This window comes from Ochotona curzoniae, unplaced genomic scaffold (genome assembly GCF_017591425.1).
Source record: "Ochotona curzoniae isolate NIBS_2020 unplaced genomic scaffold, NIBS_Ocur_1.0 contig_430, whole genome shotgun sequence".
Lineage (NCBI taxonomy): Eukaryota > Metazoa > Chordata > Mammalia > Lagomorpha > Ochotonidae > Ochotona > Ochotona curzoniae.
Window position 1 is genome coordinate 21,071,445 of NW_024466219.1, and position 26,540 is coordinate 21,097,984.

General features: G+C 39.5%; 1 protein-coding gene across 8 annotated transcripts in view; it reads left to right on the forward strand.

The window, feature by feature from the left end:
* The window catches only part of RPS6KC1 (ribosomal protein S6 kinase C1), a 133,567-nt gene that overhangs the window by 38,840 nt on the left and 68,187 nt on the right, over nt 1-26,540 (forward strand). For 6 of the 8 annotated variants that reach the window (XM_040985656.1, XM_040985660.1, XM_040985657.1 and 3 more), the window contains one exon: nt 1,854-2,216. The exons of 1 other annotated variant lie outside the window; for it this stretch is intronic. In XM_040985656.1, coding sequence (XP_040841590.1) covers nt 1,854-2,216 — 363 coding nt within the window. Of the gene's footprint in view, nt 1-1,853; nt 2,217-2,256; nt 2,398-26,540 lie in introns of those variants that run through there. One more of the 8 variants, XM_040985663.1, reaches the window with a different exon arrangement.

The following is a 26,540-nucleotide window of genomic DNA, read 5'->3' on the forward strand; positions in this document are numbered from 1 at the left end:
CAGTGGCTGGAGCTGAACCCATTGAAACCAGCCTGGAGCTTCTTCCTGGTCTCCCACATGGGTACAGTGTCCCAAGGACTTGAGCCATCCTCTACTGCTTGCCAAGACCATAAGCTAGATTAGAAATAGAGCAGCCAGGACACTAACCAGTGCCCATGTTGGATGTTAGCACCACAGGTGGAAAGTTGGTGTGTTTCACCACTGTGCTGCCCACCAAATCTTTTTGTGCTGTGGGAATTATTTACACACACACACACACACACACACACACACACACACACACACACAAACTATGTTGCCATTGCTTTAATGCTTTATTCTAAAAAATATTCTGAGTTTTGTTTTCTAAATATCAAAGTAGTATTGGCAAACAGTTGCAGACACAGTCTACATAAAGAAAAGCTTTTTAGAGTTTTAAATCATGTTAGAGTTTGCAAGGGAGATCCTGAGACAGGCAAATCCTCTGTCTGTCGTTGTGGGTCATGCTCTTGTACAGTGTGATCTACTGTATGAAGAGAGAAGTCACGTTTCCTGCTCCCATCGTTGAGTAGCACCCATTCTTAGTTTGTTTTTCTACTTGAAAATTAAGGTGAAAACATAAACTAAAGTTTTCTCTGAAATCTAGTGGAAGAGTCTGAAACAAAAATTTCTTAAAAGTTAAAAAAGAGTTCAAATGCACTTTCCAGATATCAACACCTAGGCACACCTTTGAGGATGTGTTGTTTAATCACTGTGGAGTTATATAATTCTTAAAAAAGATTTATTTATTTTTATTGGAAAGGCACATTTAGTGATGGAAGGAGAGTCAGAGAGAAAGGTGTTCCCAAGTGGCTGTAATGGCCAGAGCTGAGCTGATCCGAAGTCAGGAGCTAGGGGTTTCCTCTGGGTCTTCCATGTAGGAGCAGGGTCCCAAGGCTTTGGGCCATCCTCTACTGCTTTCCCAGGCTACAAGCAGGGACCTGGATGCGAAGTGGAGCAGCCAGGACATGAACTGGTGCCCATATGGGATCCCGGCATGTACAAGGTGAGGATTTAACCACCGAGCCACCATGGCGAGTGCGAGTTATACAATTGTTATTATACTTGTGTAATGATAGTGTTTTATAGTTTGTGTTAACTCTGTTTCTTATTTAAAGCCATACATAATGACAAAGGTATTTGACCTACCCTTTAGGCATTCTTGTTACAGAGTACCTAGGTTTGATCTCAGTTTCAGCTTTGGATTCTAGTTTCCCTCCTTTGTAAATTCTGGAAGGCAGTTTTACTGGCTCTGCCCAGTCCTGACTATTAGGACAAGTTATTGGGAGCTGTCTGTTTTGCTGTTTCTCCATCTCTGTGCACCTCTTGAACAAAATTAAAATACTTTCGAAAGCTTTACACATCAAGTAGTATTACTAAGTGCTTTGCTGTCAGTCGCACGGTAGATGTTAAGGTCTGAGATTCATGCTCTTTATGATCTTTAACCAGTTTGCTCTTTTCCCTTTATCACAATGCTGTTTTCTTTTCTTTCTCTCTTTTTGCTTAACAGTTGTGTGTACACACAAACCATTTTCTGCAAATTGTTTAGAAAATCTGGTGGTCAAAACTTTTTTGGCAGCAAGGCGAGAGAAAGACTTGCCTTCAATTTTAGTTAGATGAGCAAGGCAAGGAGATTGTCTTTCCAAGGCGATGAAGAGATGGTGCAGAAGTGAGTGAACTAAACTGAAACAAATTGCTAGACACTGACTCCCATTAGTAAATTACTGCCTTCCTAATTGACTTCGAATGTATGAAAAAATGAGCAGTTTGCATGATTTGCATTTTTTTGGCTGGTTCTCAAATTAATATGTTCGCCGTTGTGCTCCTATTTCTAGGCTTCTCCAGCGACAGTGACCTGGTGTCTCTTACTGTTGATGTGGATTCTCTTGCTGAGCTAGATGATGGAATGGCTTCCAATCAAAATTCTCCCATTAGAACTTCTGGTCTCCATCTTCCTTCGGATTCTTCAGCACTAGGGGCTGTTGCTTCTGACAGCGAGCAGAGTAAAACTGAAGAAGAACGGGAAAGCCGTAGCCGCTTTCCTGGCAGTTTAAAACCCAGGCTTGGCAAGCGAGATTATTTGGACAAAGCAGGAGAATTAATAAAGCTGGCTTTGAAAAAAGAAGAAGAAGACGACTATGAAGCTGCTTCTGAGTTTTATAGGAAAGGAGTTGATTTACTCCTAGAAGGCGTTCAAGGTACAATCTTACCTTATTTGCTTTGGTGCATTCTTATGTTGAAACCCTGAGAAGAAAATGTATACATAGACATGTGTCTTCTAAATGATGCCGTTTAGAAGCAAGACTGAAAATAGTCTACTGAAGCTTGAATGGATACGTGCATGTACACTTTAATTACATGAGATGTTAGACGTCAGAGGTATTTAGTGTTATGCTTGGATCAGTTCATCTATAAAAACAAGATTGCTTTACAAACCGGCACATCTCCCAGGCTGTGTGTGAATAGTGCTCTCTAGTGCTTGAGTGTTGATCCCCTTTCTCCTCTCCCAGGTGCATTCAGATTCTCCAGTGCATGCCTTCGACAGGCACAAGGAAATGGGCTTCCAAGCCAAAAGCCTAAAGCATTCTTAGATTTGTCAGCTGCCATCTTGGTTAGTTGCAGTATATTCTCATCCAGTTAATGGATGTGAAATGGGATACGTGGTAGCTGAATGTCTATTCATAGAACTTGAAAAATTTTTTTAAATGAAAGAAAGCATCAGGTTTTGTTTTAGTCCTTTGCTTTTCCGCTTAAGAAGCGGGATGAAGGCGCGGGTGTTTGCAGTGCTCTGCAGCCATGTGCGATACCTACCTCACATATTGGAGGGCTTGGGTCAGAGTTCTGACTCCACCCTGTTTCAGTTTCCTGCTAGTGTGTGTTGATGGGCCAGGTAGTTGGGTCCGTGCTGCCCGCATGGGAGATCCAGACTGAGTTTGTGGGTCCAGGCTACAGTTTGGCTCAGCCTTAGCTCTTACGCATATGTGGGGAGTGAATCAGCAGATGATAAGACTCTTTCTATCTGCCTTTCAAATAAATAAACAAGCAGCAATTTAAATAAGATGAAGCATTCTGCTGTTGCTTGCATGAGTTTTTACAAACAAAATAGTGACATGTTACTGTGATCTTTCAGTGGTTGGTTGTCTTTCCCGAAAATGATCTTACTTAACGTTCTGTCGTCTCTGACTTGTTGGTACCAGATTACTGCTGCCTCCTATGTCACTGCTTTCTACAACCTACTGTGGCTTGGGTGAACTGAAAAGTTAGAATGGGGGGAAAAGTTGACGTTGAAATGTGTTCATCTACTCAAACTTGAGACTATAAATCCAGAAACCAAGAGTGAATTCCCTGAGCTGGCTTTTTTATAAACCTCAATTTTCATTATATTTTGTACTTTTCTTATGGATTGAGTACATGCACTATATCAGGTTTGAACAGTGTAACTTGTTAAAAAGGATTGATTTACTTATTTGACAAGCAGAGCTTGAGAGAGAGAGAGAGAGAGAGAGAGAGATTGATTTTCCATTCTCTGGTTCATTCCCCAGATGGTTGCAACAGCTAGGAGCTGGGCCAGGAGCTCTATCCCTCGTGGGTGTGGGGGCCCAAGCACTCTGGTTGCCCTTCAGGGCTTTCCCAGACATATTAGTAGGATTGGAAGCAGAGCAGCTACAACTTAAAGTGGCGATTTGATGTGGGTTGCTGGTGTCACAGGCAGTGGTTTAATTGTCAGTGCCACAATGCTGAACCCCTGAACAATAATTTATGTGTGTTTATAAGTCACATTGAAGATTGGAGAGTACCTCACTGAAAAATAACACCTGATAATCACCACCTCTTTCCCTGCCACAAAGTAAAACAAAGCAAAACAAAACAAAAACCCAAAAAACAAAACCCAAAAAACTATAGCCAGCTGTATAGAAAGGAATAGGGAATTTATAAGCAACTTTGTTTCTTAACAGGAATTTTGACCAGTTTTCTTGTTTTTAGCATTCATTCCCACCTCCTTAGCTACCTAAGTGCTATCAGTCTATGAATTTTGGGAAGTTTTACTGTGTTGTGTGAGTCAGATTCTGACTTGATTACTGCTGCCTATGTCACTGCTTTCTACAACCTACTGTGGCTTGGGTGAACTGAAAAATTAGAATAGGGTGGAAAAGTTGACGTTGAAATGTGTTTATCTACTCAAACTTGAGACTATAAATCCAGAAACCAAGAGTGAATTCCCTGAGCTAGCTGTTTATAAGCCTCAATTTTCCTAAGTTTCCCCAGTCAGTAACTGCTTATTCATCTTCATTCTATCTTCTTCTTCTTTAATATATTTTTATTTTGAATTTTGAATTGTATGGTACAATTTTGTGTAGGCTGGGATTCCCCCCCAAATTTCCACCCCTGTCAGATTTTTCCCATTTTATTACAACAGTGTAGTCTTTCATAAGGAATCATAATTCTATCAGTCTCTTATGTAAGTATACCCCGACATTGTTGGTACAGCATCAGACAGTCCAGTGTCCCATTGTCTACACATGTCCAAGTTTCCCCAGTCAGTAACTGCTTATCCATCTACATTCTATCTTATAAAAATACCAATTTTCTCAATCTCTTTGGTTAGTGGAGTTTTGCCTTAAGCAATTTATTTTTATTAGAAAGAGCTATGGAGAGAGAAGGAGAGACAGTGAGAGATCTTCCCTCTGCTGGTTCACTCCCCGGCTGCCTCAGCCAGAGCTGGACCTGTCTGAACCTGGGAGCCAGGATCTTTTTCCAGGTCTCTTATGTGAGTATAAGGGCTCAGGACTTTGTCCATCCTCTGCTGCTTTCCTAGGCCATTAAACTAGGGATCTGGATTAGAAGTGGAGCGTTAGTGACTTGAACTGATTCTCTTACAGGATGTTGGCCTCACAGGCAACTGCATAGCCTGCTATGTGGTGGTGCTGGCCCCTAAGTAGATTCCTTTTGCTGCCATAATAAGAGTGTTTCAGGAGGGACCTTAAGTAGATGTGTTCTGCTATATTTAACTGGAAAGTCCTATTTCAGAATTGCTACCTATTTTGGAGGGCCTGAGGATTAGCAAGCTATTAATGCTTTGAGTATAGCAATAGCAAAGCTTTGGAATTCTTATGTTTATTTTTCGGTTAGTAATTATTGTCATTCTGAAGTTGCTAATAAAATGCTTTATAACCTGTTCAAATACACAGTTCCAAATACTTGATGGTCAAATTCATTTTCCATTAAAATTTGTCATACTTTGAGCTATCAGTTTCAAGATTTCTAATTGACAGACTAATTTAGATATCATTTGTTCTCATGGGTTGACTGATGGGTCATTTTGATCTAATTTTGTTTTCAAATGGTGCTGTATTTGGCCGGAGAATGTTGTGGTTTGAAATGTTCACTCATTTTTGCGAGTCACCTTTGCTTGTGAGTTTAAAATGGGGATGAGCTGCTGAAGATCTCTTGTGTTTGCCCTTTTTTCTTCCAGATAATTCTGTGCTGAGACCACACAAGTCTAATTGACATGGGTGAAACACAGCTGTGTGACATCTTTCTGTCTTAAACTTATCTGCTTTTGATCTCAGGGCACTTCATAATGCTACCACTTGATGGCACCATAAAAATAAAAATCTTTGCTTCAAAATGAGTTATAGATGACTGTCCGCAAAAAACAAAGAATATATATCCTTTGATCACTTACTTTGCTGATTATAATGGTGGATTATTTCTCCACTAGAACTCTGTACTAAACTCATTAGACCCCTATGTTAAGGAATATTGCTATGGAAACATATTTTTCCTGTTCAGTGTGTATGCCTGTTTTTCTGAAACCACAATGTCCCCTCCTGCTGTGCCTTGGTTTCTGTTGTTAATGTGCCAGCAAAACCAAAATTTAATCATTAGCTTGTTGCTTTTAGTCGTTTCTTCGTAATGTGATCAGTTGTTATTCAGATAAACTGTGGGACTCTCAAACATGGAATTCTAATTTGTAACCAATGTGTGAAATAACTTTTGTTTCAGTTCTTGTGATTCTACATTTGACTGCCTGTCAAATGAAAAGTCAGAGCATGCTTCCACTAATAAGAATGTGATTAATAGTGTACCAGTCAGTACCTAACATGTATGTGGATATTATCCTTTAATTTATGGGAAAATGAAGTGCTGTAGCTTGTGAGTTTGACTTGACATTTATGTTTGGGAGAGATGCTTTCTTTGGGACAGCATGATCTGTTGTGACAAAACTTACTGACCCATGTTAATCCACGGATATGATCCATAAACCCTACAAATCATTGTAATTGAACTCTTTTATGACAGTTATTCCCTTTACCTCTGTTTGGCATGCTTTATAATTCAATAATTATTTTTGGATATGTGATAATCCAGACAAATAATCTCTCAGCACTAATCAGAAGGGCTTTATACAGAGATTCTTATGAATTGGTACAGTTTGTTTCACTACCATGCTATTCATCCTAGAGAAGTTTATCTGGGTAGATCTGGTAGTAGATCTGATTAAAATGGCATGATATTTTCCATACTAACTGTTGTTTGCACAGCTGAGACCAGATGCAAGCCATACAGTAGCAGATCTGTTTGCTAATCCAGCAAAGAAAAAGCATACCCTGATAGTGGTGATTTAAATCCAGTTCACTTATTCTCATAGTCTAGAAATGGTGCTTGAAATGAAGAAGACACCACCCATTCTTCTAAATTCTCAGATCTCTGTGGTTAAAATGAAAAGTCTAAAAGTCAAAGTCAAAGGAATGAAGTCACATCTTTGGAAAGAATATTGCTGTGCATGTCATCCTCTTAAGTCCATCTTGTTTGTTTATTACTTTCAATAGCTGATAGAATTAATTTGTGTTCTCAGTATGGTCTTATTTGAATAGTTTGATGATGTTCAAGGGGCAAATGGATTATGTAAAGGTGTTGAAATGTTTCAGTAATACCAATTTATTATCTGTCCCATGCTTGTCACTATACAAGGTGTTATTCTTAGGTTATTTAAGATTTTCAGAACAATTTCACCAGCTAGACGATAGCTGGTCATACTGGGCTTTGTCTAAGGACACCAAAATGTGGAGGGTGCAGACATTTAGTATGATGATTCTGGAAGCTTGGCACCTAGTTAGTGAGAATAATTATTTAAAACAGGATGCTACCAGATGGTGAGCATTGTTAGTAACACCCATCTGTGGGCTACATTATGAATTACAGAGTTGATTTGAGAACTGGTTTTTATATAGTTTGTTTCAGGTGCCAAAATCGCTGGTTCGCCCTGTTCATAAGGTGGATGCAGTAATCCCCATTTTACAGATGGAGGAAACTAAGATTTATGTAAATTAAGCTCTTTGCTTAAGGACACAAGCCAGTAAAAGTTACGCCAGGATTTTAATCCAGGTCTTTCTGAGTCCAAATTTTGTTAGTATCTTCCCCCATGTTTGTCATGCTATTTCTCACACATTTTCCCTCTAATCAGATTACTGTTGTAAAATGGAAAAGCTTCGGATAGTCTCCACTGTCAAATATTTGAAAACTGTATTTTGAATATTCATTCTTTTCTATCTACCCATTTGTCTGTTTATTCTTTCAACCATTTTATCCATCTAGTTTGGCATTCAGCAAGCATTTATTACTTGTATGTAACAGACATTGTTATAGGGACTGTAGTTTTTTTTTCCATAAAAATGCAAAATAAAATGAACAGTGGTCCTTCAAAACGAGATTTTCCTGTCAACTCTGTAGCATACTATATCTGTGATCATGTTATATATATGTGTGTGTGTGTGTGTTTTTTTTTTTTTTGCAAACATTCTCTGGGATTGGCATTGTGTCACTGCCTTGTGGCAGTGTGACACTGGCATCTCATATGGGAGCACTTGAACAGGTCCTGGCTGTTCTCCTGAGGGTACCAGGAGATGGCCTACATGCTTGGAGCTCAGCTCACTCTTGTGGGAGACCCAGATGGAGTTTCTGGTGCCTGACTTGGTCTTGCTCAGTCTTGACTTCTGTGGGTGTTTGGGTAGGTGACCTGGTGGATGAAAAATCAGTCTCTTTCTCTCTCTCTTATTTACTGTCATTCTGCTTTTTGAATAAATAAACTATTTTTTTTTTTTCTGAAGAATATATTTTCTGGCAGTTTTGCTGCCTTGCCGCTGATACCATACCTTCTTCCTCTCCCTCCCTCTGACTTGTTCTTTTCACTCTTCTTCCTCTTCTGTTTTTTTCTTCTCTCTCTTCTCTCTGTTCATTTCTTCCTACTTCCTATCTTTGTTTCCATGAAACCCTCATGCATGCAATTTTATTGCAAATAAATGTGGTCCTAGGTGTTTGTTGACATCTGATATTTCTTTGAAATTATTGTTGGTATTTTTGATCAGTGAGACTGCTTTTTGTGAGACTGCTTTTTTTTTTTTTTTTAGATTTATTTACTTATTTTGAAAGAGTTGTGGGGTCAGGATAGAGACACAGAGAGAGATCTTCCATCTGCTAGTTCACTCTTCAGGTGGCCTCACTGGCACTGTTCCAGGCTGAAGGTGGGAGCCAGAAGCTTCATCTGGGTTTGCCACCTGGGTGCAGTGGCCCAAGCATGCTGGCTGTCATGTACTGGTTCAGAAGTGGAGCAACTGTGATATAAATTGGCACTCACATTTCAGGTGGTGGTTTTACCTGCTACCACTCTACAGGGGAGGCTGTTTCTAATGTTAATACCCAACTTGGAGATGCAGTCTTGTACAATTTTCATTCAAGCATGATATAATAAGCACTACCAAGCCATTTTTCATACTTTATCCCATTGCTGAGTAGAATGTGCTGGATTGTAAGGGATGTCAAAACATTTTTTAAAGACTTTGTGTGTTCAGGGACTGCATCCTTTGCATCGCTTATCAATTCTTGACCATCTTTAGTGGGAGAAACCACTAACTCACACATACTTCTAGATTTCCTTGAAGTTACCTAAATTACTTGAGCCATATTCCAAAGGGTTGTTTCTAAAACCCTATAAATGTGGCTGGTGTCTGTAGATTTCGAGCGATGTGTACTCAAGTGCTGTAGAAAGTAGCTGTGCATTAATTCCATTGGATGAGAGTCACTCAAATATTTAGAAACCTCTCCTAAGAAAATTCTTGTTTGCTTTGGAATAAAAGAGTATCTGAGAAAGATTTTGAGTCTAGTTATGATAAAGGGAACAAGTCAGATGATTTCTTATTGTTGGCTTTCTGAATTGAAAATATGAAACTTTAGAAACAGATTCTGTCTGAGTCATTTCCTGTTTATTAAGTCAGAAGATACTATGAAAGTGTTTTCAAATCAGCTTTTTATTTAAGTGATTTCCCAGTTTGATAACAAAATGTAGTGTATAAGGCTAACAAAGCCAAAAGCTGTGGTTTTAATGGATAGTGGTAGCGTGAACTTGTCTTGTAAGGCATTAACTTTTAACTGTCAATTTATGAACCCTTTGAATACTTTTTTCTTAAATATTTCAGTACTGTTTTGATTGTTCAGAAACCCTTCCAATGAACTTGTTCATATCTGTAAAAATGATAGCTGGAATTGGGCTAGGGATTGCATTAAATTGGTATATCAAACTTGGGGAACAGGTCTTTCAATTTGTGAATGTAGGGGATCTTTCCACTTTTTGAGGTCTTAATTTCTCTCAACAGTGTTTTATAGTTTTCAGTGTATAAATTTTTTTGCCTCTTTGGTTAAATTTATAGCTATTTTATGCTTTTGAAGATCATTGTAAATGGAATTTGGAGGCAGGAGATAGAAGAATGGATATCTTGTTAGAATTGTATATGAAATCTGTTCTCTTTATATTAATAACAAAAACATTTGGATTCTTCATTGCTAGTGTATATAAGCAACAACCGTACTCTGCAAATTATGGGATTCGTTATTGGTGCTAGCAGAATTTTGTGAATTCTTTAGGATTTCTGTATATAGGATTATTATCAGTGACTGTGGATAATTTTCTTTCCTCATTTTCATTTTTAATACCTTTAATTTCTTTTTCTTGCTTAATCCTGTGACCAGAATGTTCTGTGTAGTGTTCAAGAGCATTAGGAAAACTATCACCCTTGTCTTGTCCCTGAACTTGGGGGCAAAACTTTCAAGGTGTAAAGTTAGCTTTCTCATACATGCCCTTTATCAGACTGAGGAAGGAAGTACCATCTATTCTGAACCTGTTTTTTGTTTGTATTGTTATGTCATGTCGTGAAAGAATGTTAGATTCTGGCATTTTTTTCCTGCATCATTTGGCCTGATTTTATTTTCTTTGTATCCCCTTTGTTTTATTTATGTAGTGTATTACATTGATTTTTCTTACATAGTACTACTCTTGCACTTCTAGGATAAATCTAACTTGCCACAGAGATTTTTATGTTAAATTTGAACCCAATAGGGCCTTTTGGTAGCTCTTGTATTTGTTTATCATTTTATCATTATAATATACTTGCGAAGAAGGAACCTTTTGTGCCTCTTAATCTGCATTTTGAAATTTTTTTTTAAACATTCTTTTACTTTTATAGGAAAGGCAGATTTACAGAATGAAGGACAGAGAAAAAGATTCTCCATATGCTGGTCTACTGCTGAAGTGGCTGCAATAGCCAGAGCTGAGCTGATCTGAAGCAGCAGCCAATATCTTCCTCTGGGTCTCCTACAGGGTTGCAGGGTTCCAAGGCATAGATTTACTGCACTCCCAGGCCACAAACAGGGAGCTGGGTGGGAAGTGGAGCAACCAAGACATGAACCAGCACCCATTTGAGATCCTGGCGGTTTTAAGGTGAGGATTTAGCCACTAGACCATTGCGCCATGTTCCAAATCTTCCTTTTCAAAGAACAGTGCTGTTAAACAAATTCACAACATTTCTATTATGAAAAATTTTCACAGCCTTTATTTTTTTAATAGACATTTATTTGCTTGAAAGGCACAGAGAGAGAAAGAGACAGAGAGACAGAGAGAATGGACTCTTTCATCTGCTGACTCACTCCCATGTGGCCACAGTGTTAGGGGCTTGGTCTAGCGGAAGCCGGGAGCCTGAAGCTCTCTTGGGTTTCCCATATGGATGGGTGCATCGTCTGCTGTCTTCCCAGATGTGTTAGCAGAGCTGAATTACAAATGAAGCAGATGAGGCTCATATGGGATGCCAGCATCGCAGGCATTGGCTTAACTGGCTGTGTCACAATGCAGGCTCTTTAGTGGCCTTTTTTTATTTTAAAATAAAACATATTCTTTAATTAAATAAATTGCCCTACGTGAGAATTTTTCAGATCTAAACTATTTGAGCACTGGCAGAAGAAGGTATTTTAGAGCAATACAATTGAGGTTTTTAAAGAGTAGAGATTTGAAACAACTTAAATATGCCAGTTATATTTCTGTCTTCCCCACTCCATCAGCATTCTTATGGTTTTCCTTTCTTTGGTGGGTGTAGGAAGTGTCTGCCGGCAGGGGAAGGCAGTTGTGAACACAGTGAACTGAGAAGGAACTGGCTCATAGGTTCAGAGAGAACACTGTAGATTCTCTATGTTCACAAATGAAAAGAGAGTTGCTTTTTAAATTACCTTATCCTCAGGTCAGGCCTTCTTTCAGGTTTTATGTTAGCCTGGACTCTTTCAGTTACAGGTAACAAAAACCTAAGCAACTCAAGAGAAGCTGCCATAGAAAAGAGTGGGTTAGCCCACAAAAGTGAGTGGTTCAATGGCTCCGTTCAGCTTGATCCAGGTGTTCAAGAAGTGTCACCGGCTCTTTCTGTTTGCCTGTCTCCGTCCACACCCTATAAATTGCTGTCCCCTTTGTCTGATGTGAGTTCCAGAAGCTCTCAATTACTTAGGTATTTTCCTAAGGACCCTAGAGGAAGTGTCTCCAGTAAAAAGCCCAGAGAGCACTGAACTGTCCTGGTCATGTGCCTTCACCCTGTCTCTCCAAGCTGGTTCAGCAGAGGATGGCGTGGGCAGTAAAGCTATAGGAAGTAAGTGAGGCATGAATGAAACAAAGTGAGGAACAAACACTCAAGAGGAATGCTATCCTTTTCTATCCTTCCTAACCCATTTGTTATTCTTTATCCGCTGGCCTTAAAAAATGATTGTTTTTGTGCCTGGCTCGGTAGCCTAATGGCTAAAGTATTCACCTTTCATGCACCGGGATCCCATACCGGCACTGGTTTGTATCCCTGCTGCTGTACTTCCTTTCCTGCTCCCTGCTTGTGGCCTGGGAAAGCAGTAGAGGACAATCCAAAGACTTGGGACCCTGCACCCACAGGGGAGACCTGGAAGAAGCTCTTGGCTCTTGGTTTCAGATCAGATTAGCTCTGGCTGTTGTGGCTGCTTGGGAAGTGAGCCAGCAGATGGAAGATGTTTCTCCGTCTCTCCTTCTCTGTAAATATGACTTTCCAATAAAAATAAATAAATCTTTTAAAAAAGATGAATGTTTTGATTGTTTCTGTTTTCTCTTATATGTCTTTTAGATTATGATTCACTAGAGAACAGGTATCTTCTTTTCAAACTGTAACTTGCAGTAGGATTACAGATAAGCTCATGTCTCAAGTGTATAGCTCAGGATATGTTCACCTGGAGAACTCCTGCAGAACTGGCAGCCAGGCATCAGGGAACAGAATCTGACTGGCACCCTGGAAGCTTCCTGCTGTCTTCTTCTGGTTGTTACCTCTCCATGGGTAGGTCCTCTGCTGATCTTGGCTAGAGCTGTGTGGATGACATTGGCTTTGTTTCTGCTGCTGTTCCTTTTAATGGTAGTGTGGTTTCTGCTGGTTCTACACTCTCCCAGGGAGTTTCGCTTGTGGATGGTGGTGGGAGGACGGATCAGTGTCTTGTGTCGGTTTGTGACAGTAGGCTCCTTATTTTTCCTTTCATTTCCTTCTGTCTCTTTATTCCTGTCACTTCCACAGACTTCACTGATTTTCAAGGCCTCTACTGTGAATTACATGTCTCAAGTTGTGTCTAATGGTTTGGTTGTACTTTTTCTACCTGGGATAGTTTTTTTCTCCTGTGCTTTAAGTCCAATTATATCTCCTTCCACTACCCCATCATCCACGAACCACCCCCCTCTATCCTTTTTTTTTAAGATTTTTTTTTTGAAAAGCAGAAAGAGACAGACAGACAGACACACACACATACAGAGAGAGAGAAAGAGAGAGAGAAACATTGGTCTTCCATCTGCTGGTTCACTCACCAAATGGCTGCAATGGTGAGGGCAGGGCCAGGCTGACACCAGGAGCTGGAGCCTCACCTGGGTCTCCCACGTGGGTGTAGGCACTTCCTTTTGGGTTGGAAGTGGAGCAGTCTGGATTTTCACCAGTGTTCCTGCAGGATGCCAGCACTGCAGAAGGTGGCTTTACCCTTTGTGCCACAGCACTAGCTGCTTTTCCTCCCTTATCTCTACATCCATAGGCCTGCAATAGGGGGACCTTGGGAGTTCTGTTGGAATTTGGTTTATTTCCCTTTTTACAAATAATGTAAAGGTCACAGTGTTATTTGTTTTCTGGTAATGCCAAAGATATGGGTCCTAGGAGGGTTTGTTTAAGCTCTCCTGATATTTTGAGAGAGTATATGATGAGATTGGAAATTGGGTGACTGCTGTTAACCTTCAGATCTGAGAGGTCACATGCATTGTTTCTTCAATGTTTAACAACTTTTGCATTTCTACAATAAACCTTAATTAGCTGTGATATGTTATCTTTTTATATGCAGTTTGCTGATATTCGTGATACATGTATGTGTATTTTTATTTTTAATATATATTTGCAAATTTAAAATTAAATTAGACATTATTGCGTTTACTTCTATGTGGTTTACATATCTATAAAACAGTATAATTTATCTTCATATCTATAATATAATGATCATTTTTAACAAATTTGATGATAGTTCCATGGGAAGAAATGTGATAGTTGATTCTGTTTATCTAACAAATATTCAAGTGTTAAAAATTGTGCATTTCTTCTTTTGTCAATTTTGGTAAGTTGTAATTTTCAAGGGAGTTTTTCGTTTGACATAGATTTATTAATTGTAGAATTATATATACTATCTCCTGTGGGACCTTTGTTGATGTTGGGAGATGTTTTGTTGATATTAAAAATACTTTTTAAAGATTTATTTATTTATTCAAAAGGTAGAGTTATAGAGGGAGAGACATAGAAAGAAATCACTTATCCAGTGGTTCACTTCTCAAAGGACGGTGCTCTGCCTGTCAAAAGCCAGAAGCCAAGAGCTTTGTCCAGATTTCCCCCATGGGAATCTTGCCGCCTCTGTGGATGACAGGGGCTCTGAGGTTCGGGCCATTTTCTCTTGCTTTTTTATGTACATTATTAGGGAGCCAGGATTTGAATCAACGTGCATGTGAAATACTGGATTACAAGTGGCCGCTTTATCCTTTAAGCCATGATGCCCTGGAAATTTGTTATTTTTTAATTCTTAACCATGTAAGAGATTTGTAAGTTTTATTAATGTTAAGCAGAATCAACTTTCAAAAAGTGTTGTAGGTTTTGCTTGTTTTCTGTCTTACAGATTTCTGTTTATTTTCTGTCTACTTATGTCTGACTCTTGAGTTTTCATTAGAACCTTACTTTTCAGAATTTGTTTTTTGCTCCTGTATGCATTTAGAATTTTAAATATTCCATTAAGTACTTTATCTACATTCCTTAAGTGTTGAATGTTGTATTTTTATTGTTCTCAGTTAAAAATATTTTATAATTTTTTCTTTATTTTATTTTATTGGATTTCTATTGTTGCTGTAGAAAACTTAGTGATTTCCAACCCAAATCCATTATTTCATGGTTTTATTACTTGGAAATCAGACAGAAATCTCATGGGGCTAAAAAAATCAAGGTGTGTGCAGGACTATATTCTTTTTTAGAGACCTCAGGGGAGAATCTGTTCCCTTGCCTTTTCTAGCTGATAGAGACCACCTACAGGCCTTGGCTTTTGTTGGCGGCCGTTCTGCTCCTCCTCTCCATCTTCTTATCTATTTTTTAAAAGAAGATTTATTAGTTTCAAAGACAGAATAACAGAGAAAAGAAGGGGTTGGGGAAGAGAGAAAGAGAGAGAAAAAGGGAGAGAAAAAGAGAGAGAGAAGTCTCCCATCTATTGGTTCATTCTCCAATGGCTGAAGGGACCAGGGATGGGCCAGGAGATTTTTCTGGTTCTCCCATTGGATGTATGGGCCCAAGTACTTAGGCCTTTTTCCTCTGTTTGTCTCAGATGCTTTAGCGGAGAGCTGAGTTGTAAGCAAAGCAATGGGGACACACACTGGCACCGTATGGGTTGTTGGCTTCAGAGGTGATGGCTTTATCTACTATGTCACAATGTAGGCTTTCGTCTTTCTTGCAAGCCAGCACTGTTGTACCTTGTTGACTATTCTTTGGTTACATTCCATTCTGATCTTCAGCCAACAAAGGTTATCTGATTTTAAGCACCTGTATGATTTGGCTGGGTTCATCCAAATAATGTAGAATAATTGCCCTAACTCAAGATCTCCAACCTTACCAGATTTGTAAACTTTCTTTGAACAAGTCAAGTCACATGTTCACAGACTTTCAGCCTAGAGATCTATTTATCATCCCACCTTGTATATCTGTGAATTACTTAGAAGTGTATTATGCTATTTAATCTTTCGGGAAGTTGAAATTTTTCTTTGTTACTGATTTTTAGTTTAATACCATGGTGTTCTAAGAACCCTTAGTCTGAGGTTTTTCCAGTTTTTTGGTTTATTGAGACTTTATGGCTAAACCATTTTCTTTTTAAATTGTTTGAATTCAGGGCCTCAAATTGGTGTTCTTGCTATGCTGGAAAAGTGATATGAGGTTTTATGATGTTTTCTATGGCCTAACTGCTGTTTTCATCTTTGTAGGAAACTTCTTACCTTTTAGTAGTTTCTGCTCTTTTTTGGGTAACTAATCAATCATCAATTAAGAAAGCCATAGATACACAAGGTGTCTTCATAAACTTCATGGAAAATGTGTGTTGAGGAAAAACTGTGTATAGATTAATTTTTTGTTTTGCACAAAAATAAGCATCTTTTATTTCTGTTTTTTCTTAATGAATTTTTAAAGTACTCTCATACAGGATAAAATGGATTCTTGAATTGTATGCGGTTTGATTAAGTGGGTAATTAATCAGATGCATCTATGTTGTTGGGTTATACGAGCAAGTTCCTCAAATACAGTAAAAGTCTTCTTAGGAAAGAATTATCTTGAATGAATCCATGCTAGTGATAGGACTCTTTGCCTAAAAAGAAAAGTGCAATGTTGGGCAATGCAAAACAAAAATTGGATATCCAGGCAGGTAAGAGCCCTAAATTGCAGGGTACTTTTTGTTTTTAGGTATTTCTTTCATTTATTTGAAAGAAAGAGAATGTAACAAAGACAGGGAAAGTGAGAAACAGAAAGTAGAAGGTGATTTCTGGTTTGTTCATTTACTTCAAAAAGCCCAAAATAGTCAGGGTTGGGACAGGCTGAAGCCAGGAACTTGGAGTTCAGTCACGTTGGTATCAAGGGCCCAGCTACTTGAGTTACTTGAGTCTCCCGGGTTGTATGTTAGCAGAGAGCTGGATCAGTGTTTTGTAGATGTCAGTTTAGGTTGGTTGATAATATGAGGTTACTTTTGAAAAGTTTGTGGAAATAGGATTAAAAGTAAAACTTAGGGTAGGTTCATCTACTCCATGGAATACTACTCAGCTATTAAAAAAAACAAAATGCAGTTCTTTGTGGCTAAATGGGCCCAACTGGAAACTATAATGCTAAGGGAAATGAGCAAATCCCAAAAGGTTAGATAACACATGTTTGCCTTGATTTAACCTGTAATTTTTTTTTTTTTGTTTGGTTGTTTGTTATTTTTTGAACCTGTCATTGATACTGTCTCAACCCAGATGTTTCGAAGAATGGAACTTGCATTATTTTTAACATATTGTTTACCCAATACTGTGTCAATCAATTAATTCCATAATGTTGTATATTGACACTGAGGTCTTGTTGGGGCTTTTAACTGACCGGATCTTTACTCTGTTAGACCTATCTTCAGACCAGAGAAGGTCTCCCCAAGAGGCCACTGAACTTATCTGGACAATAAGATGCTGAACTTTATGCTAGGCATGTGTTTGCAAGGAATGAATCTCAACTGAACTTGAACTATGGTTATGCAACAAGGTGGAGGAATCCACCATGGGGGGAGGGGTATTGAAGGGGTGGGGGGAATCCCCAGCGCCTATAAAACTGCACCACATAATACAATGTAAACAACAATAAAATTAAAAAAAAAAAGTAAAACTTAGGGTAGGCATTTATCTTAGCAGTTAAGATACTCACATTCTGTATTGGAACATCTGGGTTCAGTACTTACCTCTGATTCCTGACATCAGCTTTCCACTAAAACAGACCCCGGGAAGCAACAATTGTGTGGCTCAAGTGACTGAGTTGCTGCCACCTATGTAGGAAACAAAAATACAGTTTCCAGCTTCTAGTAGTAGCCTAAAATAGCCTGGCCTTCATAAGCATTTGTGGAGTGAACCAGTGGATGGGTGTGATTCTTTTTCCCTGTCTCTTTCTCCCTCTTTCTGCCTCTGAAATGAAAAGATAAGTTTATTTTGGTATAAACACATTTTTGGTTGTTTTGAAATCTTTGCTTACTAGATACATCTGGATACATTCACAGCTTTTATTCACTGCTTTCCCCTCTTGTATTTACTACAATTTTCTTGTTTTGCATGATTCATTTTGTTATTGTTAGAAACTTGACATTTTAGATAACATTACAATAACTCTAGGTTTTACCCATTCTCAATGAGTGTGGTTGTAGTTGCTGTTTTTGGTTTTGTGGTCAGCCAGTCATTGTTTACAAGCTGTGCTTAAATAGCACGAGCCTGTAGCACCTGCTAATGCAAGCAAGAATCAGGGCTGGGTGCAGTTTGGGTTGAGCTAGGCGGCAGTACCCACCAGCATACATGAGAATAGAGACTGGGGTGGACTGGGGTGGCAGGGGATCTTTGGTGATGCCCTTGCTAGATTGTAGTACCTGCTGGTGTGTGGGAGAGCTGGAGCTGCTTGTGGGCCAAGTTGGGCAAGGCTGCAGCAGCCATTGGCACATTTGAGAGCCAGGGTGGGGGTGGGCTGGGGTGGACCAGGCTATGGCACTCACTGTGTCTAGGGGTATGCTGGGATGCACAAGGTCACAGCAAAAACTAGTGCAATGTGAAAGCCGAGACTAGGGCTGGGTTCCAGGGCTGAGGTAGGTTACAGCACCTGCCAGTGAAAGCTGGATGGGCTTGACTAGGCTGGGTTGCAACACCTGAAGGCACATGGGAAAACCAGGCCTTGGGGTGGGTATGGTAAGAGTTATTTGGGGTCACCCTATTAGGTTGCAGTACCTGCTGGTATGGAGGAGAAATGAGGTTGGGTGAACTGGATTGGGCTAAGCCACAGTACATGGCAGCTCCTGTGAAAGCCAGAATTGGGGGCGGGCTAGGTTGGTTAGGCTGTAGCACCTGCTAATTTGCATGAGAGCTGGGGCTGTTGGTGGGACTGACTAGGCAGCTGCACCCATTGGTGCTTGTGATAGTTGGTGCAGGGGATGGACTAATCCTGACCCTGTACCAACTGGTGCACATGACAGCCAGGTGTAGCACTTCTCAGCCAACAGACATTAGAAAGAATTTCTCACCTCTGCTGTAATGAAGCCTACAGCTTCTCAGAGCAACCACCACCACTCAAGTGACACTCTTGGAACATTCTAACCCACATCAAGGTCTCCAAAGTGGCGTCAGGTGACTGCCTTTGTCCATAAGTGCTGATGTAGTTTGACAACAAGGAGCAGTGTACACCCTTCTCACCTCTCCTTGGACATAGGAGGAAAGACTGAACCATTTGTCTCACCCACCTGCCCTCACATCCCAACCCTCCTGACCTTAAGCAGAGATCAGCATGGGTCTTTACCCATGTAATCAATATTAAAATAATAGTAAAATAGGGGCTGGCACAATGAGTCAGCAGGCTAATCATCTGCTATGTGACACCAACATTCCATTTGGGTGCCAAATCGTGTCCTAGCTACTCTGCTTCTGATCCAATTTTTTGCTTATGGCCTGGGACAGCAGTGGAGTATGGCTCAAGTTCTTGGGACCCTGTCCCCTCATGGGAGGCCCAGAAGAAGCTCCTGACTCCCAGCTTCAGATTAGCTCATCTCACCAACCATTTAGGGCATGAACCAGTGGGTGGAAGGCCTCTCTCCATCACTCCTCTCTCTGTAAAAGTCTGCCTTTTAAATAAGAATAAAAAAGAAAAATTGTGAAACAAACATAACCTGTGAGCCTATGACTTCACACTTTGTGTAGTTTAGGTATCTGTGTATAGTTTAGTGTGAAGATTAGGCATTTTACAGGTCTGCCCTGCTTTTCGTTTCCAATTTGTGCATGACCTCCCATTTCTCTAGGATGAATAGACAGCTGGGACTCCCTGTGGCCTTCTGGTGTGTGTACTAATGTTTCCCAGAAATATGTGGAAGTAAGTCAAAGCACAACGTGCCTTCTCGGTTTCCCTGTTAAATGTTTGCTTGTATGTTGTTGGTTGCCATGATTTCAATATTTCCTCTGCCCTGAAGCTTTTCAGTGGTGTTTCAAGTCAGGTGCAGCCCTTCTAGTAGTTGGAAGGTGGGTGGTGTTCATGTCTGTCACCCTGCTATGTCATGAGGACTGATAGGAATACCTCCAGGTTAAAATCTGGCAGGCCCTTGTTCTGCTATTGCTGATCAACACCACTTCTTCATAAGAATTTCCCAGTTTTCTTTGGTATGTCCTTGGTTGTTTTTGATTATTTTGTATAGTGACCGTGACCTGGTTTCACCTCCTGGAAGGCATCAGTAGTGTCCTCATTTGAATTTTTCATAAGTATGATGTATTTGGAGTGTTTTTGTGTGCTTCTTTGTGCTTTCTTGGTCTTTTTTTTTTTTTTTTTTACTTAAAGCTTATTTAGGAAAGGACAGAGAGAGGGAAATGGGGGGAGGGTAAGTGGGGAGAGAGGGATAGGTAAAAAGGTAGATTGATCCATTGATTCTGTTTGCTGGTTTACTTTGTAAATGACCATGTTTGGGCTAGGTTGAAACCTGAAGCCAGGAACTCCATCAAACTTTCCATATGAGTGGCAGGGTCCCAAGTATTTGGGCCATCTTTCACTACCTTCCAGGTGCATTGTCAGGAAGCTGGATTGGAAGTGGAGGAGTTGGGCCTTGGAGCTGGTGCTCTGCTGTGGAATGCTGGCATTGTGGGCTGTGGCTTACCATGCTGTGTTCCACTGAAAGCTCCCCTTTCCTGATCTTTTGCCCTTCAGTTCCTAAAGGATGCCTTTCCTCACTTGTGTTTGGACCAGGATAGAGTTCCTGAGCTTTGCTTTCATTACATGCTGTTTTTCCTTCAAGTTCTTATCACATTTACTATGAAATTACTCTTTCTGCAGTTATTTATTGAGTGATTAAATCTCCAATTTACTTGTAATGTCCTTGCAGGTAAGGTATTTTTTTTTTAATTCATCATTGTATCCTCTAGCACAGTGCCTGGAGGGATATCAATGTATTTATCCTGAAGAATTGACAATTTGTAGAATTGAGCCAGTTGAAATAGAATTAGCTTTATACATTTTTATTACGTTAGTATTTGTTGCTACACAAGGGTATTTCAAAGAGTATGAGGAAAATGAAATTGACAGGTGTTTATTTTGGTGAAAAAAATGTAAAATGCTCGACACTTTTGAGAAATAAAGTACATTTTCCATAAACTTTTTGAAAACCAGGTGTTTTTATTTGGTGGATCTAGACAGAATGGGTGCCATATAAAAACAGTAATGAACTTTTAAACTTAGGTTAGTACGTCAGAGGCTTGGTATGCTGTAGCCTGTTGGCACAAAATACTGTATTTAAGGGTTATAGCTAAAGAAAGAGAGTGCAGATGAATGGTTAGCTGGTCTATACTTCTTGAATTGTTGTCTATTTTGGTATCAACTTTTATGTTGGGAGTTTCATGTTTTAATGACAAAAATGGAAATTATAGCTTGGAAAACGGAGCCACTTTCCTGCTTCAGCAAAAAGCTAGGTGCAGCATTGATGTGGGGGTAAAGTAGCTTTGGAGTTTTATATTCAGATTGTATGAACAGTAAACACAGCATCTAAAATAACCACTTGCACATTGCAACAAACACATCATCATTTGCTTAAAAAAGAGTTATAATTACAGTTGACGAAGCATGGACACCATAAAAAATGCATTAGTTTGGCTTGACACATTAATTACCTGTTTTTGCAGATGTTTTTATGTATTGTTGTGTGAACAGTTTACAAAATAATTACAGGAAAGTCATATGGAAAATAAACTAAGTGGGTGGTTTCTCGTCTAAATATTTTCATTCATGTGAATCTGTGTGAGGCACAGCTGCTCTGTGGCAAAAGCAGAGAGATAGATGAGGATTCTCGAAGGGGTTTTGATTAGACAGTCTTGTGTCATCAGTATCAGCACATTTTCATGTCGTTAGCAATACAATTTAAAAACATTAAGTTTAGTGGACTGGTTTAATCCCTACGGTTATTGAAAATTCATTGATTCTAATCAGAAGAAGTATAGATAGCTGTGAGTGTTTTTTCTTTTTTTTTTTAAGTAAACCAGATGAAACAAGCAACAATAACCCTAAGTGGAAAACTGTTTTTTTTTTTTTAACACTAACAGAATATTAGGCATTTTGTAAATGACATATTACTTTGTAGTCACTTGAGTTACACAGTAAACATAACTTAAAATTAACTATATCATTATATTAGTCCCATCTTTCAGAATTGTATGGGTCAGGCTTGTGGTGGGATGGGTTAGACCACCACTTCGGGTGCCACACCCTGCGTTGGAGTGCTGGTGTCCCAACTGGTCTGCTTGATTCAGCTTCCTGCTAAGAGGCCCGGGAGGCTGCGGACGATGGCCAAGCAGTCTTTGGGTCCCTGCTACCTATCTTGAAGGACCAGATGGAATTCTGGGTACCTGGCTTGGACTTAGCTTAGCTCTGGATGTTGCAGGCATTTGGGGAGTGAACCTACAGGTAGAAGATTTTTTTTCTTCTCTGTCATTGTAACTTTCAAAAAAACAAAACAAAACAAAAAAAACCCCCAGGGCCCGGCGCGGTGGCGCAAGTGGTTAAAGGTCCACGCCCGGGATCCCATATGGGTGTCGGTTCTAATCCCGGCAGCCCCGCTTCCCTTCCAGCTCCCTGCCTGTGGCCTGGGGAGGACAGCCTAAAGCTTTGGGAACCTGCACCCACGTGGGAGACCCGGAAGAGGCTCCTGGCTTTGGATCGGCATAGTATCGGCCCGTTGCGCTCACTTGGGGAGTGAATCATTGGACGGAAGATCTTCCTCTCTGTCTCTCCTCTCTGTATATCCGCCTTTCCAATAAAAAATAATAAAAATAAATCTTTATTAAAAAAAACCCAAATTTTTATCTGTCAAGTAATAAAAAGATGGGATGTGGGCTTCATTCTACTTATCCAGTTTATAATCGCTTACAACATTCCTGCTGCATTTATCACATAGATATCACTTTCCAAAAAAAGCAAAACCTAGATTTTCTCTTTTAGTCCATTCATGGCACTTTTGGGCTGTTCTTTGTGTGCATTTCAGCTACAGAGATGATGAAGACAGTTTTCATGCATATGTTCCCTGAGATGCATTTTATGTAACTATGGCTTGTTAGAGAAAGGCACTGTCATCAAAAAGAGGTAATTGAGGCAGCCAAAGACTGAAGGAACACTATTCTCCACACTGTGTGTGATCAACCTGTTAGTCACTTGGTGGTTCTCTCAGCTGTCATGATCGACTGTGAGAGTAGCACAGTGCTGTATGTATGCAAAAGGCTTCATACCATCCATGCTTTCAGCCATCTGCTGTCTGTCTGGGAATATCTTTCTTATAGCTCAGGGTTGTCTGCTGGTTAATCGGACCTTGCAGTGGTGGTGGGGCTGAATTCATTTGTTTATTCATTGATTTCTTTAGCAGTATTTTATTGGAGGTCTTCTACACAAAATGTTCTATGATAACACTGAGATAGCATGGAGATGGCTGTGTGTCTTGATAATGCTAGATAGCTCAGTAAACACTGGGTATCTCTGAAGAAGGTGGCAGGGGCAGCAATGAGGGAATGCAGAACTTATTCACTCTTATGGCTTACTTAAAGTTAATCGCTATGGAGCATTTTTTTATTTTTCCCCCTAAAATTGGCTGTAAATCTGATATACTCTGGGGATGTTACTGGGCACATTCTTTTATACTGGTAATTTAAATGTGAAGATAGGTATTTTCATGTTAAAGCAGTCTGCAGAAATATGTAACAGCCTCCATTCTAACTCTGATGCAAGTTTAAGGTAGGGAATGAAGTAGAGAAGTATGTGAATCTTACAGCATTAAGGATAAACCACTTGTGGGCCCGGCATGGTAGCCCAGTGGCTAAAGTCCTCGCCTTAAATGCACTAGGATCCCATACGGGTGCCAGTTCTAGTTCCGGTGGCCCCACTTCCCATCCAGCTCCCTGCTTGTGGCCTGGGAGAGCAGTTGAGGATGGCCCAAAGCCTTGAGACCCTGCACCAGCGTGGGAGACCCGGAAGAGGTTCTGGATTCCTGCCTTCAAATTGGTGCAGCTCTGGTTGTTGCAGTCATTTGGGGAGTGAATCAACGGATGGAAGATCCGTACATCTGACTTTCCAATAAAAATAAAAATAAATCTTAAGTAAAAAGAATAAGCTACTTGTAATCAGTAATTCTCCTGATCATGTTATATCATTTGAAGAAAAGTATGTGAAAACAATATCATGACATTCAGAAAACAATTGTTGGCCTTAGATTGTTCTATATGTTTGCTACTTAATATGTCCCTTACAACCAATGAAAGAATGAGCAAAAGAGCTTTTTGAAGTTTAGAATACTTTCAATATTTACCAATACAACAGATAAATATATTTATATGAGGTTTCATTTCCCAATTTTCCCTTACTTTTTTCTTCTCATAAGGCAAAATTTTAATCCCTGGGTTTTTATTCTTTAATCTCTTTTTCTTCAGTATCTACAATTAGCTGTTTTAATATTCTTAATTTTTTAGAAGTCATTTGACTTTAGAATTTAAAGGAAACATAGGTGAATATTGAAGAATTTATCATTACTAAGAGACTTGCTTGGAAATGTTGTTAGTACAGTTAAAGATTTTTAAGCATATTTATTTGAAAGACAGAATATTAGAGAGAGAGAGAGAGGAAAGGAGAGATTGATCTACTGATCATTAGTACCAAGCATGTCTGGGCCAGCCTAAAGCCAGGAGCTAAGGACTCCATCCATGTCTCCACGTGGGTGGAAGGGTCCCAAGTAATTGAACCATTTTTAACTATTTTCCCAGGCATATTAGCAGAATGCCAGATTGGAAGTGAAATAGGTGGGAATTGAACCAGCACTCACTATATCTGATGCTGCTGTTGCAAACAACCTGTTTTACCCACCATATCGTAGTATCAGTTTCCAGTTTAATTTTTTTTTTAATGTAAGTTTGTTTTACTTGAGAGGAGGAGAGACTCTTAAAGAGATAACTTCCATTTACTGGTTCATTGTTAAATGGCCACAACAGTCAGCGCTGGGTCAGGCCAAAGTCAAAAGCCTGGAACTCAATGTGGGTCTCCCACATAAGTGGCAAGGTGTTCATTAGCAGAATGCTGGATTGGAAGCAGAATTTAAAACAGGGACTTAACCAAGGTACTGTGACATGGGAAGTGCCTTCACCATGGCTCCAGCATCTGGCCCACAGTTATGTTGGAGGGAGTAAGTAAATTAATGTTTTACAATTACGGAACATGGGAAAATAAACAAGGGGGCCAAAAGAAATGATGGTTTCTAAGAAAATGTTGTCTCTAGGCATATGTTTGTTGTCATGAACTAGTTTCTGTCCAGTTTTACTGATAGTAGAAACAATCACTGCTGAATAACTTCGAAGGCAGTCGAAATTGAGGGCGTGCCTGGGCTTAGATAGGTGGTCTTATGACTTTTGATTTTACTATTTTTTAGTACTTCTTTGGACTTAAGACAGTCATGTAAAAATTAGCTTTGACATAACATTAATAAAGGCTAGTAAAATACAGAGGGGAGGCAGATTCCATGACTGACCAGTTCAGGTTAGGTGTGGAAAGGCGGATGGCATCGAGTTGTGTGGTAGACATATAGATTTGTAAATAACTGCACCTCTCAAGGTTGCCTTTTGTTGTTGGAGCACTTAGTGGAAGGCAGAAATGGTAGGCTGTATCTGAAAAGAACAAAACACCATTAAATATAATAAGCTAGCACTTAAAAAAAAAAACTCTAACTACCAAGGACATCTCAAACAGGAGTATTCTTTATGTGACTAAAGTTGTAAAGAAAAAAAAAAAGGGAAAAGAAAAGCAACAACAAACAAAAACTCATTACAGCTGGATTTGCTGAAATTTGATGGGTTTGGTTGTTCTTTCTAATGTGATGAATCTGAATGGGTTCAAGCATGCCTGATGAAGTGCAGTAGTGGCATTGGTCTGTTGCAGAGTGTTGGGGAGAGAAATAAAGAAAAAGTGTATTTTTAAGAAAACGTATATTAAGAAAGACATTGTGGCGTTTATGTCCTATGCATGTGCTAAAAATCTAGTAGAGTCAGAGTCATGACCATCTCTTCAAATTTCTTATGAAACACAGGTAATTAACTTTCTCTCAAGACATGTGGATTGTCCCATTCTTCCTCCACATGTTTTGTTGTTGTTGTTGTTGTTGTTGAACAAGTGGTGAGGGCATTAGGTATAGGCTCCGTCAGGACTGGAGGGTAAAATAGTAGAATCGGAAGAACTGCTTTTCATTCTGGGGTGTGAAATGGATTCTTGTCAGTTCCAAGAGCACAAATGTCTTTTTTTCCGCCCCCTTTTCCCATGAGTAAATGAGAAAAGGCCTTTCCTCCTACAAACATCAATGTTTGAGTGACAAAAATACTTGAGACCAATTTTTCTCAGATATGCCTATTTTACACAGTGTGCAATAGACCTTTCTGTAACTCTGCTTTCTCACACCATATTATTGTCTCCCTGTTTCTCTCTCCTTTCTTCTGATGTCTACTCTCTGTTGCCTACCTTTATCAACATTATCAAAATTTGTTGTTTTTTTTTTTCCCCCACCTTTGTTTCCATGTTCACCTATGCTGGTCTGTTCTCTGTATTTTTCTTATTCTACTCAGAAACAGTAGAACAGTTAAAGTTCCAGTTAGCTTTGCAACATGGCAAGCACTCTAAGACATGACTTAGGTTTTGGCTGTTATGTTGACTGTGTAACTGAGAAAGATATTTTGCATCCTTGAGCTTTAATTTTATGTTATAAAAAAGAAGGGGTAGGGCCCGGCATGGAAACTTAGCAGCTGAAGTCCTTACCTTGCATGCACCAGGTTCACTCCTTCTTTTTTTTTTTAATTTATTTTAGTTTTATTGGAAAGTCAGATGTACAGAGAGGAGGCGAGA